Raw genomic sequence first — 19,812 nt, 5'->3', positions numbered from 1 at the left:
GAAATCAAAATATCAAAGAAGACATCTCCACAGCATTGGAGGTTTTCTTTTGCTTTGAAACGAAACGAAACAAAACATAAACAGATCCTCCACGAAAATATCCACGCAACGCGCGAGTAACTTATCCGCGGAAGGACTGGGTACAATGTCTAAAAATAACTTAAGAGGGATTACCTTGGGTAGAAGGCCTATATGGGGGATTCATTCTCTTACCTTGATAATCTCTTGTTCAAAGTAAATAGTAAATAGAGTCATCAAATCGTGGCAGACGTGACCACCATTTTCTGGTCTTTTTCGTCCTTTTCTTGACCTCTGATGTCCTTGATCTTCGTTGATCTCATGGTACTATAGGTCCAAACAATTGTGATACAAATTATAGGAATAAGTCAATTGAAAATAGCTTAACTTTACACAAGGACCATGAGCTTCAGTATTATTTTTGTCCATTTTGTCGACCGATCACTTTTAACAGTGCATCCGACCAAAAGAATATGACACACCATATCCGAATCCGGCCATCGTATAAAAGGTCTGAACGAATTTTGTCCAAAAGGGCTGAAACGATAAACCACGTTAGAGTTTGGTGTAATTTTATACCGCTCGAGAAGACAGTTGTGTAAGTAACGAGAGACTACACAAGGGAACCGTTTGTGTGACACTTAATGAGGGTCATCATAAAGACCTAACTGAATTCAAAAGCCACGTTATATCCTATACAGACATAAAAACGTTGCCGCACAGAAAAGGATTTCCAGGTGTAAAGCTTTGACACCACTATTGCCTGTATATTAGAGCATGGCAAAGGTGGCGTAAACGTCTTCTCAATTCCTAGACAAGATCTCTGCCAACTTAGCCTGTGAACAGGCTACCAATTGTGTTATAGGGGAAGGGAGAACACGGGCGGGCAGAGATAACCGAGAGTGGTCTGGAGAGGGAAAAATCCCACGCCGCCAGGCTCGCTTCGCTCGCCCTATTTAATTTCTTTCGCGCTCGTCGCCAAGTGCGGGAGCTTGCTCACTTACAGACGGTGAAAACTCTCTCAAATTATCCAGAAGCCTCATGGATACAGACCGAATCTCCCGGTCTCCCGTACGGGTCACCACTTTTATTTTCGGGGGAAAATTATTGGAATAGTTAATATTATGATCAATGGTGTCAAAAGCTTTAGCTAAGTCGAGGAAAACAACGGATGTGACAAGGCCATTATCAGTGTTGAAGTACCATTGATTGGTAGTGTCAAGCAAAGCTGTGGCGGTCGAATGTATATAACTATCGAAAGCTTGATTGATGTTTATTTAGCAATTTGGTATCCGAAAGGTATGAACAGAGCTGGTTGTAAACAAGCCTTTCCATAATTTTAGAAATAGAAGATAATGGAAACTGGACGATAATTGTTAAGATTTGTTTTACTGTTGCCCTTGTGGAGTGCAAAAACCTTTGCAATTTTCCAATCGCTATAGGAATATAACCAGTAGGGATAGAACTGTTAAACAGTAAACAAAGGGGCTCGGCAATAATATCCACTACGACCTTGAGTAATTTGTTTGGAATGCGATCGAGACCGGCAAATTTATTAGGAGATTCGACACATCACTCGGATTAATACAGGTTAATTGAAAAACGGATAAAGCTGGGGTTATGAAAAGATTAAAAGCCTTGGTAGTGCTTGGAAGTTTCGAGGCTAGACGAGGCCCGATATTCGTGAACTGGGAATTTAGGAAATTAGCAATTTCGTCTTGATTGTTGATACATTGTGTTTCATCGACATTAATTTCGTTGATCCTACGATTATCAGTTGAGTAAGGCGGGACGAAAGTTTGGTCACCAAATTTTAACGTAAAAACCCTGTTGTTGTCACAAGCAACTGGCTCCGTATCCATTGGCAACTTGTCGGCCTTTGACGTCATTGCACGGCTGTTGATATTGTTACCAACGGAAACGAGATAAGTTGCCCGTGACAACATCATAATTTTAAGGCCAAAACTTCGTAACCAAACTTCCTTCGTACCTTACTCAACTGATAATCGTAGTAATTGAGTCTACCTGTAATTGAATTAATTGTTTTCCAAATTTATTTGGGATTACTTGAGTTTTCAGAGAATTTAGCGTTTTATAAGCGTTTTTTTGAATTTTTAATCTCTCTGTTAACTTGGTTTCTAAGCGATTTGTATTCTCACCGAAGTTTGGAATCGTTACGTTTTTGAGCGTTTAATTTAGCTTTGTCTCTCTTGACAATAAGTGCCGTGATGTTACGAGTGAGCCAAGGAGAAACCTTCTCATGAACTCGCTTTGTTTCTGGCGGAGCGTATTGATCAGCTGCAGAAAGAAAAATATTTTTCCAGGTATTACACAAATTTTCAGGATCATCGCAATGTTTCAGAGTTTTCCAAGGGAGCTTGGCTAAATCATCATTCGAATAATCATTGTATGAAATGTATTTATGAGATTTGCCGGCTGTAACTGATACTTTGCCTACTGCATAAATAGGATAATGACGGTCTCTGAAACTAGTGTGGAGAACCCAAGAGCAGGAAATTTTGCTGGGGCCGGTTAGTTCATATAACATCGATTGGTGATGCACTTGAATGGGATACCCGTGTCGGTGTTTTGATAGGTTGAGACACTTGATATACCTCGGTAATGGACCTAAGGGTAATGTAATTATTATTATTATTGTAATCATTATTATTATTTTGATTATTATTATTTTGATTACTTGAAAGGTAGCTACAATTTAGATCGCCAACAAGGATTATTTCTTTGTCCTCAGAGTCTATTCTACTGATTATCTCTTCAATTTTAACAAAGAAGGAAGGCTCGGAGGGTCAGAATTAGCCTGGAGGCCTGTAGCACACTAACTTGCCACATGGTCTGCGAATTTCAAGACAGATACCCTCAATACCTTCTAAATCTTGTCGAATAAGATAATTGATCGTAGACCTGATGTAAATGGCGACACCACCGCCCTGACGGTTTCTATCCTTTCTTAATAGTCGATAAAAATGCGCTGGAAGATGAATTAACTGCTGAAGAATGTCGTCATGTTCTCAAAACGTTCAGCAATGGGACGTCCCCTGGGGAAGACGGTTTCACAGTTGAGTTTTGCGTTCAGTTCTTTGAGCTTCTTACGCCTGATTTGCTTGCAAGCCTCAACGCAGCTTATCTTTACGGTGAAATGTCTGTTTCTCAGAGGAGAGGAGTTATTACACTGATTCCAAAAGACGACTCCAACCTCCTTGAGCTATCAAACTTGCGCCCAATTACTTTATTAAACGTGGATTATAAAATTGCTTCAAAAGCTATAGCATCGAGAATTAAACATAGGCACGCAAGGCGTGCAAGAGTTATTTTTGTGTGTGAAGTGTCGGAGATAGAAGCATTCATGGTACAGTAATGATTTGGTTAATTTGACAAGTTATTTCGGTTGCGATGTTACATCGGTCATGGTAAGATCGCTAAATAGTAAGCCATAAAATGTTTGACTGAACAAACTACAGTAATCTGACACGTCTCCAGATTAATGTAGATACCATATTATTTTCTAACAGGCAATTTGATTCGTTCTTTGATACAACCCGCACTGTGATTGGTGTGACACACGCACATGCATAACTCCCTCACTCACCGATCACATAACCCTTCCAACCCCCAAGAGGAATTTTTGCTCAAAAATACTTAACTTAATTTTGAGACTTTTTCGTATTTTATACGAGTCGTAAGTTTACCTTTTTACACAACACAACACAACATAACACAACACAACTTCACCGAAAATAGAAAGAAGGAGAAAAAAACCTCTGACACGTTGAAAGTCTGATTTAATTAAATTGCACTTTAACTTGGTGCCACGCAGTCTTCAAAGAACAACATTTGAACAGTTTTCATACTTTTTACCTTTAAAAATATCGGACTGAAATGAATGTCATCAAATAAAACTATTAAACTGCTACTGCAGAGACGTAAAAACCTTCCAGAAATGAAAGCTTCTTTTTTGTTTAATATCATGGAAACGATAGCCGATAACTTGTCAGCTCTAATTGAATTTACTCCCATATAAAAAACAAAAGTGTTAAGTTACCATTTGTTACTAAAGATAGCAAACATCTCGTGGGAAAGAGTGGTGACGATTCGTCAGCTCTGATTGAATTTACTACCTTGTGAAAAACAAGAGTGTCAAATTACACTTTGTAACTAAAAAACAAAAATATCTTGTTATATTTGCATGCAACAAGAACAAAACATTACTATTGTAAACGTTAGAACTGTTTCAAATCTGAAGTCTCGTCCCCTCTAAAACATGTCCTAAGAACTAGACGCGACGATTCGTGACCTCTAATTGAATTTACTCCTTTTGAAAAACAAAAGTATCAAGTTGCCTTCGTAACTAAAAATAAAAATATCTCGTTGCATTTGCATACTACTAACTCACGAACAGTTTCACACCTCAAGGCTCATCTCGTTCATTAACCAAAATCCTCAACCTAACCCAAAGAAAATGTCGAAGTAAACCCAATATATGAATACTTCCTCCTCTTTTATAGAAGAATGAATACGGCCGTTCTGAACTCTATCGGGATCAAATCTTTTCACATACCATTTACCTTTACAATAAGAAATTTGATTGGCTGTTTATAGTAGATCCAATCTGATTGGTGTGACATACGTACATCTCTAACTCACTCACTCACTCACTCACTCACTCACTCACTCACTCACTCACTCACTCACTCACTCACTCATTCACTCACTCACTCACTCACTCACTCACTCACTTACTCACTCACTCACTCACCCATTGACCCGTCCATAACATACCCGACGCGCCGACTAAGAGGTATTTTTTTTTACAAAAAAATAACTCAAAAATGTTCTTCCCGCTTTAATACATTCTGACCAATCCGGTTTCATGAAAGATTTATTGGTCAAAATATTAGATTGATCAATGACATTCTTGAGCAAACCGAATTTCAAAACACTCCTGGCATTTTGCTCCAGCTGGACTTTAGGAAAACCTTTGACACAGTTAAGTGGCCGTTTATTCAACAAACCTTGTCGAAGTTTAACTTTGGTGATAGTATAAAGCGCTGGGTTCAAACCTTCTACTGTAATGCACAGAGAGCTCTATTCTTAACAATGGACTTAACACGAAACAAATACCCTTGTCAAGAGGTGTTAGACAAGGCTGGCCTTTTGTCGCTACATCTCTTTATTCTGGTGGCCGAGATACTAGCCTCAAAAATAAGATACGATAACACCGTTCAAGGTATCAAGCTTTTTAAGAAGGAAATTAAACTGAGCCAGTTGGGTGATGACACCTCTCTTATATGTAAACATAGGCACGCAAGGCGTGCAAGAGTTATTTTTTTGTGAACTATAAGTCTCGGAGATAGGAGCATTCATGGAGCTGTTTACAGTAATGATTTGGTTGCGATGTACAGCAAGAAAGAAACTGGGAGTTTATGATGTACATACGATGTTACATCGGTAATGGTAAAATAACTAAATAGTAAGCCATAAAATGTTTGACTGAACAAACTACAGTAATATAATCTGACACGTCTCCAGATTAATGTACCATCTTATTTTCTAACAGGCAATTTGATTCGTTCTTCGATACAACCCACACTGATTGTTCTGGCACATGCATAACTCCCTCACTCACCGATCACATAGCCCTTTCCCCGGGGGGGGGGGGGAACTCCCTTATATGAGCTATATCGGTCTGTGCGGCCCCGAAGGGTATAGTTTTTCGGCCGTTTTGGTCATAAATAGGGTATCGATTTTAGCTGATTTTGGCCATTTTGGTCATAAATAGGGTATAGTTTTTGTACTCTAGCCTTGATATGGGTATGCTTTAAGAAGAAGCCACTTTTTCATCATTATCGAAAAGAAAATCCACAAAAGCCCTTCACAAATGTGTATGTTTAAGGTAATTTATCATTGGTTTGAACTAGGGAGCTAATTATAACGCAGGTCTGAAACAGGGTTTTGATTTAAGGGTCAGGTCGTAAATAGGCTTTCGAATTTTTGGTCAGGTCATAAATAGGGTAACGAATATCGTCTTTGGAAAGATTCGGTCGTTGGGTGCCCCTGGCTTTGTTATGTTCGTGTTTTTCGATTGCTATGGGCGACCGTGGCTTACTTTGTTAGGTCAAGTCTGGGGAGTGAGGTCACAAAAAAATTCTAATTAATTCTGGTTTTGTTCGATTTCGCTGAAATTTTAACACGATAAAGCTGGATTGTTAAGAAATAGATTTACCGCCTGCCAACGTGTGGTAGCTATTAACGCTTAAGTGATATATCGCTTCGAAATCAGGGTTTTGAAGAGATTTTTTTGCAACGTGTGGGTTCGGCGTGATTTTGTAATCGGAGGTTTTTGTTGACCCCGAAGGAAAAATATCCGGAAAAGGTCATTTCATCGATGATTCAAACGAGTATAAATATGTATATGTTCCGAGCGAAATTTCTGCTGAAAAAATATAATTTTTGACGAACGCTGCGTTTTTAATTTTTTCCCGCGAAAGTCAGTATCGGAGATGAGATTTATTAATGTTTCAACAGCTCTTAGCGAGTAAACATCACAGGTTGCGTGACTCAAAATTTGGCCGGCTGGTCGGCTACGAATTGAAAAAAAGAAAAATCGACACCGCGGAAATACGTTTTTTGACGTCACAGTAACTGGTCAGTGGTCATCACCATCGGGCTGTGCTGTCCTTCGATCGAGCAGTTTCTGAGATCGGTATTTTGCTTCGTTTTAAGGTCAAAAATATCCTTGATAGTTCTCGTTATTGGTGAGTTTGACATCCTGAAATGGGTTTTTAATACTCAAGCAATGTTCGTAAAGAATAGCGGTACAGGGGAGTCATTCTGTGTGGAGTAATGTGTAGTTTGCTGACTCGAGCCAGCTCGAGCGGACGAAGCGTGGATCGTGTTGCTTCAGCCGCCCTCGCCTCAGAATTGTGAAAATCAACGATGGGTATCCAGCAAAGCAGAAAATTTGTCCTGTGTGCAGCTTTTGCAAGGATTTTGAAGACTGGTTGGATTTAAAGTGTAATTTGCACGAAATGGTTAAGGTACATGTAAGTCGGGACCGTTTTATTCACACTCACTTTGCGCCGACATGTGGTGCTTGTTCATTGAGATTGTATTTCGCAACGCGTCAAAGAAACTTTGATAAGAATTTGTCTTTTAAGACTGGCGTTTTGGCTTGTCTATCACCTTTCTGACTTTCTGCGCCTTTTGGAACGGGTGAAATATTTTTTTTTTGTACCTGCCGTTTGCTGTAAGAATAAAACATTGGTTCGTTTCATTCACAAGATATTTCTCTATCATTAAAGATTGTTTAAGCCTACATTTATATAATTGTGGCGTTTGCGAAGGGAGTAGAAATCGAAAATGTTATGATTTGTTGGCCGCAGCGAACGCTGGAAATACTGTAAACATTTAAGACCGCTCAATATCTTCGGTTCATTGACAATTTTTCCTTTTTTGAGGTCTTTTTTGTTTCCATCAATTAAATGTTGATAGCACATGGAAATTTTCAAGACCGTTTCCCTGTACATGTATGCACATGTAACTAAATATTTTAAAATGCCCAAACACCTGTATTTGTTTACACGAAACCGCTTCCACTTTTGGGATGTGGTCATGTTTCACTTCTTTTGATGCTGAAAAGACATTCAACATTTCAGAGAGGGAGCAATCAACTCCTCAATGAAACCCACTAGTTTATTTTGTTTACGCAGTCATTTGAAGCTTTTCGATTTCTATTTCCCTATCTTACATGTGCATTGTATCAACTTTCATAAATAATTGACTGTTGTTGTTTTTCCTTTCATTTAATTTAATTCAGATGAGCTTTGCTCAATCACTACAAAATAATTTTTACATTGTAATCATACATGTACATATCACATGCTTTGAAACAATATGAAATTAATTATGATTGCCTTAGTAATAGTATTGTATCATCCTCCCTTCTATAAGATTCTTACTTAACTTGTAACCACTTTATTACAAGACATAATAGCACCTGATGGCAATAAATTATATATGTATAATATTATTATAGGTATTTATTTTTTTCCTGTGATAAATGGGCTAACAAGTGGGTTTGTTTATGCCACTGTGTCTCTGAATTGGCTTACTGTCGTCTACAAACCATTGGTAATATATCTTGGCTACATCTAACTCAGATACTAGACACAAAAGCATGTATTAAAGAACAGATACATTTCTTACAAATTAATATTTATTGCATTTAGTTCATCACTTTAGTTCTACAACATTGCTTTTCTCCAGTGAGAAATTTTGTGCAAAGTCTGAAGTTGTAAGTTGCAAAAACAAGTTCCGTCAGTAGTTGCGAATCACTTAAAGTCAGGCTTTGGTGCTGTAAACTGAATGGCAAAGCGAGGAAATTAGAAATTGTCTCAAATACGCAAGTGATAAGAGGTAAACTTGACTGAAATCTACAGACTCCTTTTTTTAGGTTTAGGGTTAAGGTTAGGCCTAAGGGACAAGGTGGGAGGTACGGTGGCCATGTGGTTAGTGCGCTCAGCAATGGATTGAGCAGTCCGTGTTTGAGCCCTGGTCAAGGACATTGTGTTGTGTTTTTGAGCAAGACACTTTTACTCTCACAGTGCCTCTCTCCACAAAGGTGTACATATGGGTACTGGTGAATTTAATGCTGGGGGTAACCCTGTGATAGACTAGCATCCTATCCAGGAGGTAGTAGAAATACTCCTAGTCAGTTCATGGTGCAGAAACCGAGATAAGCCTGGCCTGATGGGCCACTTGGCTCTATGTAGACTTTACCTTTTACTTAGGGACAAGGTACTGCATCAAGTGGGGGGAGGGACAGCAGAGTCAGAACCTCCCACTTCCCATACCCTGTTCTCCCACTTCCCATACCTCTATCTCTTGACTGCCAACCTTGTTCATCCTGCTCGTGTCCCCTGTAAATTAAGAGACTCAAAACACATCCTAGTCATTTAGCTGCACAGTCCTCAGGCATTTCCTTTTCCTTTTTTCCTTCATTTTCAGCCTTGCTACTCTTACCCGTCTTTCAAGTGAATGACCTATGACGTAACCACTGTCAAAGGGTTTCATTTTGAGCCTCATTTTGAGCCCAAGGGTGAATTTTTCTTTGCCCGTCGCCCTAGAAGTCTCTAAAGACACTAAATGAAAGTCAAGTAACATTTTCAGTTCTTGTTTTTGAAAGTATTTGAAGCCTTAATGAATGACAAAAATTAGCATTTTGCATTTCTCTCCGGATTCCTACCCCCTATTCTCCCAGGCTCCCGCCCCCTGCCTCTCCCCACCATCAACAGATAACTGAATGTTCAGGAGAGGAGTTGCCATATGGAGAGCATTGGTCAGTGTTCTCTCAGTTGGTGTTTTTACAGCATTGATGTTGTGGAAATCATCCATGGACAGTATCTAAAAGGATTTTTGCTGAGCCAAAATAGAAAAAAATGTACAATAGAAGAAGTTTTCTATTGGGAAATCCAGATAATAGTAATATGTAAATAAATATTAATGTTACAAAGTTATAGAGTCTCAGGCTCTAAGGTAATGTGGTCAGAAATTATCTGGGTGGCCTTATAATCAGAAGATTGTTGTGTGAATACAGGGGGGATAGCCTATTTATAACTAAAAATGAAATTCATTTATTGAGTTTTAACTGAAAGTTATTACCCAGATTTTATGGTAATTTTATTGTCTTGTATGCATGTATTTTTAATTACACTTTTAACAGCTTTGTATTCCATGTCTTCTGCCATCTAAAGATAATCAGATGTCATGTACTTCTTGTGGTTTTTTTAATAGCTAAATAGCTTTTTTTCTAAACTCTAACAGCTATGCAACTAGTTTAAAATAATTTTCACACTTTAGAGGCGCTAAAAGCAAAATACAGAACTGCAACAATTCGAAATTATGACAAGAAACAAAGAAACAATAATAAACATGAAAATTTAAAATTTTATTTTCGCCAGCCTCAAGCTTTCTGAAGTACACTATAATTAAAATTGGATATTTTATGAGAAAACATATCTCGGTGAATTCTTCCTCGAGTTGAGGCCAGATTTTGAACCCTTTTGGGGACTCAGTCCTACACTTGTTACACCAACGTGTCCAAGATTTATACGAAGCACTGCTTCGATTTCGGCCAACTTGGTCTATAATTCGGTGATGCCGAGTGAGGACAGGATGACCGTGATTACTTACGTGAGTGCCCCCAATCGAACAAGAGGACGAACACGAGCATGTCTTCCCGACGATTTTGATCGAAATGCCGTTGACATACCGATTCATACGGTTCAAGCCCATTAATTCAACAAACTTGAGAAGTTGATGTCCTCAGAACACCGTTACAGCAACACAAAAGCTGCCTAGTTTTCGCCTTAGCGCACATCGTAACGTAAATTGCCACTGGCTCGCCGCTTGCGAGCATGAACTCTCACGAAACAACAACAATTTCACACCGTGTGCAAGTTCAGTTTGGCTTTGGCATAATATATAATATTAACTGAGAACTATCCAACAAATGAGCGGAGTTTAAAAGCTAAGTTTACAGTGTGCCCTCTAAGTTTTGTATCTTTTTGACTGTCGATAAGACTCGCTGCGAAAACCATTTAAAAGTTGCAGGCATTTTGTAGATTTGTTAAGGTGTACCGCTGACCAGCAAAATACTGTATCGCGCCCCAAAAAACGTATTTCCGCGGTGTCAGAAAAATCACGGGTAAACCATGAACCGCGCTCGGCCCATGGCCGCGCGGTTAATAATAATAAACCACGGGTATATTCGGGTATGTAGCGTTGCATGTCTAACACCTTTTGACCAATTGTATGTGTTGTTGTTTCTTCCAATGAAAATGCGTTGTGATCGTGTCCTCTGAGATTATTTTACTAGGGGACGGGACGGTGTTTGCCAGTTGAAAGCTCGAAACCTATCGATTGTGACTTTTATCGTGAGGGTGTTTTGCCGGATCTTTCTGCATGTTCCGAAACACATTTACAGCTGCCTTTGAAGCCTAATATTGTTGGTAAGAAGCTTTGTGAAGTGTAGTGTATTGTATTATGTTGTTTGTAGAAATGGAGTGAGCAATTTATATGGCTCAAGTCTACGAAGCCATTTCGACATGTTCATCAGCAATCTAAGTTTTGTTGATCCTGTTGCTTTCAAGCGGCACGAACTAAGCTGGCACTAGTTTGTATAGTCCACACTGTTGTGTTTTGAATTTTGCAATTAAGATCTGCCTCCGTCACGGGCATAAAGAAACGCTGTCGTGCAGACAGAGCAAATTTTCAGTCAGCTTATTACCACCTTGTATCGCCAAATGCCACCAAATATACAGCTTAGTTGGATAAAAATGCTATAGAGCAAGCAAAAACAGTAGTTTCGAAATAATGTGCAGGATTGCAAGGATTGAAATTGGTTACAGTTCAAGAAATTTGAGTTTAGTTCAGGATGTCAAGAAATCGAGTTTACCATTCTTGTGACAGTTTGAACTTTCGAGCCTTTATTTTGTCTGGTATTTCTTTGCTTCTATCAGTATTGGGAACGATTTCTACCGATGTTAAAGTAAGCTTAAAGTAATCTCCTGGGCACAATCATGAAAACAAATGCACAATACATTTCCCTGAATGTTTCCTACCAAGCACAGTCTCTAAAAATAAATTAAAATAGGTCACCATGCTTGCAAAAGAGATATGATGTACCAGGCTTACCCTATTTTGCCAGGTCTTTTAAATAATACTATTCATTTATTTTATCACTCCGCATTACATTTTGCGGTGGCTGGAAGGTACAGTTTTTTGATGAACTTTGATAGGCATACATGAATTTTTGAGCATAAGGAACAACATAATAAACAACTTATGCAAAAGAATCAAAATAATCCAAATAACATACAATCCATGAGTAATGATTTTGTTTTTGATGCTATTGAATACGTGTAAAATTCTGCGCTTGAAGTGTTCGCAATATAGTGCTAAGGAATCACCAGTTAAGGTCAGGGTTGTTTGTCCTTCTGTTCTTCTTTTCCTCTGTTGTTGACTTGCTACCTTTAAGCTGTTTGTTACGAAGCAGTGTTTTGTAGACACGCAGTGTGTATAGTCATCATGTGAGGCTGCTTCAAGAAGTGCTTGCCTAGGTTTCCTTTTCTATGCGGCTGGTCCAATTAGTACATATTATAGTTCACCACTGAATTTTCTCCAATTCTTATTGGTTTAAATTGATCACGTGACACAATAGTGTTCAGCCGTGGAGAGACACTATCAGCCCATAATGCCTGTCTGAGGAAAATACCCGGATGGATAGTACTCGTCCGTGTAAATGTTTCTGTAAAGAAGCGGGCTTACAGAAAGTAAACAATTGAAATATATTAAGTGGGTTTTTGTCTGTTTTCTTTTTCGAATTTTACATTTGGCTTCAACGACCTTCCATGGCTTTCATCTAAAAAAGTTGAAAATAATTCAATATGAATTTTGAACTGGCGCACAGAAGAAAATTTAGTGGTGAACGATAAAGACAATAGAGTGTTTATGTCTTGGAACTATCGGTTGATAGTTGTCCCTTGGAAATTTGATGTTCTTAAAACTAGCACATTTGCCCTCGAAGCTTCACTTCTCGGGCAAATATTTGTTTTAAGAACATCAAATTTCCATGGGGCAACTATCAACCGATAGTTCCTCGACAGAAACTCTCTATTGTTTAAACAGGGATACATGCCAATACCTTGTCATGTCTTCATTAGGTGGCATTGCCATTATCTCTTTGTGCCAGCTCTTGTGTGAGGAACATTGCCATTCTTGTTATCTTCTGGAGAATTTATTCATGTTTTTGGATACTTGGGTTTTTTTGTTCTTTTAATGTAAAAACAATTAAAGAAGGAGAAAACGGTTTGTTTATCTACTTGTATTTTTATTCTCAAGGATGTCTTTTATCTCTTGGTAAATATATATGGGTTATTGACCAAGTGTGAGGTCAAGATGGCTGGATATTGGCCAAGTTCATTTTTTGCGAGTTTATGGACCGAGACGGAGTCGAGGTCCATAAACTCGCAAAAAAAGAATGAGGCCAATATCCAGCCATCTTAAACGAACAAGCTTGGTCAATAAAGGATTTGTTATATGGCTTTCGGGGAAATTTTTCTTGTGGGACATGGCGGGTAGTCCCGAGTGGGCAAGATAGCTCCATCTTGCCCGCTCGGGTAGCCAATCACAGTGTAGGATTTGATTCATCTTGCCTGCTCGCGGAGCTAGCCATATAATAAGATGTAGTTCTCACCAGCTAAACTTTGCCACTAGAGATTCAGTCTGTTCTGTTTTGGTTTCATTGTCAGTTGAAATAGACTTTAAAAACCTAGGTCTTGATAAGATAGTCACACTCTTGCAGTTGTTTCTGATTGAATTTTGTTTTCTTTTAAATTTCCCTTTACTGAGGAACAGCTTTTAATCTACAAGGCTGTACATGTATGTTATTTTAAAACAGTCAGTGTAACTTAAAATATAATTGCATTTGTGTGATTTTGTGTTTAACAATAATGCTTTGAATTTCTGTTTTTGCAGTAATGGATGATCATCATAGGTTGGATGAGGGAAAACATGCACAAACCGAAGAAAGTGGTAGTAGAGAAGGAACTAGGGATGGTGAGCATCAGCCCTTACCATGATATGTATCAGTTGCCATGCATTGATAACTTTTTTAGAGTTGTGTCTTGCCAAAATAATTCATTTTTTTGTTACCTGTACGTAATTGGGTCTTAACTGTAATGGCAGCACTTTCTCAAGAATTTTAGGGCTTATGTCCTCATATTATACTTGAGTATCTGGTTAGCTTATGAGTTTTTTCTTGTACACTAAGTACTCCAGCAATACTAAGAAGAACATTGCAAACCAAATGTGTTAGAGGAAGCCAACTATTATGTATTAGAGAAAGCCAACTATTATGTGTTAGAGAAGGCCAACTATTTTTCAAAACTCATCTTCTTTGCACCTGGATAAATTAGCCAGTTTCTAGTTTTTAATTCCTTTTCATCCCTGCTATGAAGGCTTAAAATTTAGCACAGGGAGTGTTTAGTAGATGGAGTTTCAAAATCTTAGGGAAGAAGTGATTGTACAGTACCACTTTAATGCACAGCTTATTATTCTTGTGTATCCATTAAACTAGTCAACAACCCATTGTCCCCACTAGGACAAAATAATTTTGTTTTTAAAATTGATATAAAATAAAAGTCTCAACTTACCGGTAGTTTGGGAGGTTCTGTGGTATATTATAGGTTAAGGTATAGATGTATGGCAGTGATACAAGCAATTTTTGCTGCATGTTACACAGAAGATATTTGCATATCATATGTAGTTACTCAAGCATTTGTCGCAGTGCACATATTTTTTCTATTCTTTGTTGTGACTCTTATTTAAAACCCCAAAAGCTGTGAACAAGACAGCTTGTAGGAAGTTGAGCTTTCTGTGTTAGCAAATGACAACCTTAACTTAAATGACAAAACTGGTAAACCATACATGTACAATTGCCCCTACTGTATTCTACATGTATACTTACAGCCTGCAAAGCACTCACTTTCTTTCCTGCAATGGTTTGGGGCACAACAAACATAAATGAATTAAGAGAGGTTGAGGAGTCGAGGAGGCAGAGTAAAGAAAACTTTTGGATGCCGCAAAGCTCTTAGAATGAGCTTGACAGCTATTAATGCAGTGTTCAACACTAACTTTCTTGCTAATTTGCCCTTTGGGCAACTAGTTCTGTTTTTGTTGGTTCCCTGTGTGTCTTTTTAGTTGCCTACCTGGTAGACTTTTGTTGCCCATTAGCACTCACGAGAAAATTTCAACTTGCAGAAATGCTCAACTTTTTTATAAACTTGCCTTCTTGTTTTGGTGTTGCAACAGTGATTGATTGGGTGATTAATCAGTCATAGAGCACAACCCTCACAAGATTTTAAATATCCACGAACTTTGCCCACACATTTTGATGAGACTCCACTTTTCTAACAAATAGACCCAGTGAAGCACTTTTACTGGTCAAATACAATGAACCAACTGTCATGAATGAAGACATAATTCATGCCCAGAAGCACATCATTATCATTAATATTATTGTTATTATTTTTGTTGTCATCATTGTTGTTTTTATTGCTATTTTTATTTATTATTATTGTTATTATTAATAATTGTCTTTTTAACTATATATTAAGGAATGGCAAAAAGATGGCTCGGCCTGTACCTGTAGTACCTATTTTGTATTTGTAATCATAGATTAATAAAACTGCTTCTCTTCCTCACCAGAGATCGGTCGGGGAGTAGCTTACAATCCTGACAACAGTGCCCCATTTCTTTTTGAGTCACAACAGTAAAACTTATAGCCAAAATATTGCCGTACCGTACAATTTGTGTGGAAAGACTTTCACACAAAAGTTATTTCCAAATACTGTTGCAAAATGCATCTTTGAAAATTCAATGAGGTTATCAAGCATTTTATAGTATTTTAAGAACTAGGGATTAATGCTCTTTATGGTTCGCACGATCACTAATCGACTAGCCACTTTTATTTAGCAAGCTTTGGGGCAAGCTTCTCACAAAATTTGGGTTCACGACTTGTTTTGGAAATGAGAGTCAATTGTAGAAACTTTCAGTGAATGTTAGAGTTGAGTTTACATGTCTTTGACCTTTAAGTTAATACTTCTGAACTTCTGCTCAAATGATTTCCCCAAAACTTGGGCATGGTTTGTATTAAGTCAAAATAAGCTGGTTCCAGAAATTGAGTAAAAGTATGCCAGCAAAATCTTTTTTACTGGTAGTGTTGTTGTCCAAAAAATGGGGTCCAGTCAAACACCAGTAAGAATAAAAATATTTTCCCCAGTAAATGGAATTAAGTAACATTATCACCGAGTGAAAGACAAAATATTTCCCAAAATTTCTTAGCCAACACTTCAAAGCCCCAAAATTTATGTTGCAAACTTTGACATGGGGTAGTGTGCCCACAATAACTGCAGAACCACCTTAAGTAATGATGAAATGGAATCAATAGAATAACCATGATAAGAATGGTGTTATCCTTTTGATACAATATTAATAACAAACAGTGGGGCTTGACTTTTCAAAATGACAGAAAAACTCAAATTGCATCTAGGGCCACCAGATCACAGTTTTCAAGCAACATACATTTAAATAGAAAGGAATTGTTAGCCAAATTAACTTTAACTAAAAATAACAGGCACTTTTTAAAAATAAAGTGGTTTGCTATTAAACAGTTAAAAAACAGTTCCTTTATATTGCTATATGTAGAAACATAAAAAATGAAAAGGGTTTGTCAAACACAACTCGATACACCACCACCACCCACATAAATTATGATACTCTCCCATGTAGATGTGGAAGTAAAACACCTTGTTTTCACTCTAAGAGGAATTGGAGTTTGCAAGCCCTGACAGTTGTTCAGATTGGTTTCTTTGGAGTTAATGACAATAAATTGATTAACACCAAATTAATTAAGAGAGCACTCAACAACCAAATTGATGGCATTTTGTTGGGTTCTTCATTACGCCGTTGTTGTTGTTTTTTTTATCATGACAAAACTCAAAAATGATATTGTTCGTAAAATGCTTGACAGTGGCCTTATAAATGAGTAGTTTTATGGACGTTATTTTGAAGATATGCTGTTGATGGACAAACCAAATAAATCTGACATGTTTTACAGTCAACAAATTTGAAGATGGCTTGATCCATTTCCTGGACATTTCTCTGAAAAGAACATCCATTGACATATATAGGAATCACACAAACACTGGACAGAATGTCTTGTTTTCTAGTCAAATACGTTGACTTGCCAAAATTACTTGGGTTAGGCCTTGTTGCACCAGGCTTCTCGTATATGTGAAATAGACTCTCTCATTCAGAAACAAAGAACAATGATTAAAACGTTCTGTTAGGGAATGGCTTTCCTAAATCTGTGGCTTCTAATCTTGTGAGGTGTTTCAGACACAGTAGCGCGGAACCTAGAACGTCTTATCCCAATAACAACAAGACTATGAGTTTTAAGGATTTTAAATTCTAATGTGGGGTTTAGGACTGGCACTAGTTTTGCTAGGCTAATGATGTAATTTTGAAAGTAGATGGGAGCTCCTGTGGGGGCCTGTCCAGGAATCCCCATCAATGTCCCAGACCAAAAATGGCATGCGCTTTTAACTATTACTTCATCTCATGCAGGAAGGAAGTGATGTCTGAACAGTTTTCATTGAAGTGCCTTGAAACCAGAACCAGAGTATTAACAATATTACAAACAACACAACAAAGAAAGTACAGGATGCAAAACAGAGCACAGTGATGCAAACCCAAATGCAAGTTAATTTTGAAACCAAATTGAAAATTGCTATGTAGAGTGAGACGGGTAACTGCAATCACAACTGGTGGTTTGCTATTTGCGTGAAAAATTAGCAGACATTAAGTTGAAGGAAGTGAGTTTATAGAGAAGTCCATTTGCATCATATTAATCAAAAACTGGTTTTCTTAGTTAGGTATAGAAATACAGTATGTTAATAAGTAGTTTCTTAGAAATCGATTTTGAAATAAAAACTAGCGCTAAAAAGTCACGACGTTTCGACCTCTACGAGGTCATTTTCACGTGAGTAAATTTTCTACAATAGCATATAGCCATAAATATGTTAAAAACAACTTATAATAGATAAAAATGTGGCGAACGCTAAAATGTGATAAAATATGTGAAAAAGTGTTAAAAATATACAATGGAAAAATAAAATAATCTTAGCAAGAATTGCTCTAAACAAATAATTGGGCGCGAATTGAATCGCACTGTTTGTTTAGCATTGGTTTCAGTTCTTTGATAAAAAAAAAAACATTTCAAAAATAAGGTAGCCAAATTTGTTCTGACACTTTCTTAAGATTCGAAAACTCTGTGCGATGTCTTCTGGCTCCATATCGTGCTGCTCTCTGAGGTGGTTTCCGATTGCCGATCCTTTGTGTTCTTCAATTCGTTGGTGTAGGTGTCGGCACGTGTAACCGACATAGCCTGCATCACACAGGCCACACCGAAATGAATACACCACGCATTGTTGACTCACAAGAGGCTGCTTGTCTTCCCTGACCTTAATTTCATCCTTGATCTTTCTACTTGTGTAAACTGGGTTAATATCTGCGTTGATCTTCCGACTGAGGTCAGCCAGCTGTTTACGTACTACGTTTGCAGATTTCTGGTCCTTGTAGGGCAACACGATTCTGACTGGGGCTTTTCTTTTATCAGCCACTCGAGTATGTGAATCCTCGGACACTTTTGATTCAATAAATCTGCGAATGATTGACTGCACAAGGTCGTCAGGATAGCACAGTCGGGAAAAGATCTCTTTAAGGCGTTCACATTCCTCGTGAAAAAACTTCCACTTTCAAAATACAGTATGAATATTTATAATTTGAATTATAATAATATTACTGTTGTACTTTAGATTGTAATTCCAATGCTCTTTTTAAAAACTGATTTCAGTTTCATTAGGTAGTTTGGTGCTTTGGGTCCAAAACAGCAGCCTGAAAACGGTCCTTGTAAGTTGACAAGCCCTTCAATAGCCAGGAAGTTTCAAGAAATGGGCCCTGAAGAGGCAAAGGGCCGACTTCAGACACAACTTAAAGCGAGTTTCAATTGGTCCAGCAAATTTATTTCACTTTCCGTAGGAGGAAGGTAAATTCCTAAAGATAAACATGAAACGAATTACTACAAATAACTAACTGAAGACGGCAGAAAACTAAGAGGAAAACACAAACAGACGATAAACTAAACGGCTTACCAAAATGCTGGCAACGGGGTTCAGGGAACCAAGAAGATACAAGTGTACCGGACGATAAACTAGCACTAAACGAACATGAAAGGATAACACAAATATATACGCAACGAAATTTACATACGACGCGAGAAAAAAAGCATGCAGAATGTGAAAAAATACATTAACGTACGGAACAAAAAAGGACACAAAGAAAACACGAAATAGCCGTAACAGGCCCCTTCACAGAAAGTTTCAGTTTTCCACAATATTGTTGTGTCTATTGATGAAGTAAATCCATCTCCATATTTTTAATAGCCTGGCCAAACCATACCTGGAGGCATTAGATGATATGATCGATGAGGAGGAGGGGGAGTTAGAAGAAGACAAAGAAGAAGAAGAAGGACAAGAGGATCAAGAAGAACAAGCGGAAGGGCAAGAAGAACAAGACAATGATGATGAACACCTCTACAGAAAGTTAATAGAGGATGAGTTTAGTGACAGTGATAAAATCAGTATTTATTTCGTAGATTTTTTAAATTTTTATCAGGATTTCTTTAACAGATGTATTAATAAGTAATAATTAAGTAAATAGAGGATGAGTCTGAAATTGTTTTGATTGTTCTACATTTACAACAGCTTATTCAAATTAGGCCAAGCTCAAAGGCTGAAGAAAATATGTCATTACTTTTTTTTTTACTAAATGAACCACGAATCACTGTGTTGCCTGTGACTAGTTTGTTGGATCTAGATTTAAGGGACAAAAGAGTGACAGAACTTTTCATCTTTGTAATAAGAACCCAGCCACAGTCGTGCTTGACTAACTGTGTCCACCTTCCTTGGTTTAAATAAGCTAATCAAAATGCATGAATGGTGAAAATATCAAGCATCATGTAACCTGTTGATCAGTCGACAACTCCACCTCTCACATTTCTCTTCATAATTTGGATTTGCCAGATTTGAATGGAAGCCATAGGAAAGTTGTTGAAAACATGTCAAAAATGATGAAAAAAAATTAGTTTGGTGGTCT

The 19,812-nt window shown here is 37.7% G+C and overlaps 2 protein-coding genes across 2 annotated transcripts in view; both read left to right on the top strand.

Moving 5' to 3' along the window:
• LOC145487527 (uncharacterized) overlaps positions 1 to 19,812 on the top strand; it is a 572,009-nt gene that overhangs the window by 44,207 nt on the left and 507,990 nt on the right. The gene's annotated exons all lie outside the window — the stretch shown is intronic.
• LOC145487575 (uncharacterized) lies at positions 17,859 to 19,426 on the top strand. The gene is made up of 2 exons (XM_081466401.1): positions 17,859 to 18,703; positions 19,101 to 19,426. The coding sequence occupies exons 1-2, from the start codon at positions 18,609 to 18,611 to the stop codon at positions 19,360 to 19,362; spliced, it is 357 nt and encodes a 118-aa protein (XP_081322527.1). The 5' UTR covers positions 17,859 to 18,608; the 3' UTR covers positions 19,363 to 19,426.

This window comes from Orbicella franksi, chromosome 5 (genome assembly GCF_964199315.1).
Source record: "Orbicella franksi chromosome 5, jaOrbFran1.1, whole genome shotgun sequence".
Taxonomy (NCBI): Eukaryota; Metazoa; Cnidaria; class Anthozoa; order Scleractinia; family Merulinidae; genus Orbicella; species Orbicella franksi.
This window is presented reverse-complemented; position numbering and strand designations above follow the sequence as displayed.

Bases quoted from the DNA above. Each gene is read 5' to 3' on its own strand.
- LOC145487575 (XM_081466401.1), top strand. From the start codon at position 18,609: ATGGGCCCTGAAGAGGCAAAGGGCCGACTTCAGACACAACTTAAAGCG. The intron at 18,704-19,100 runs GTAAATTCCTAA...TATTTTTAATAG, and splicing joins TCACTTTCCGTAGGAGGAAG to CCTGGCCAAACCATACCTGG.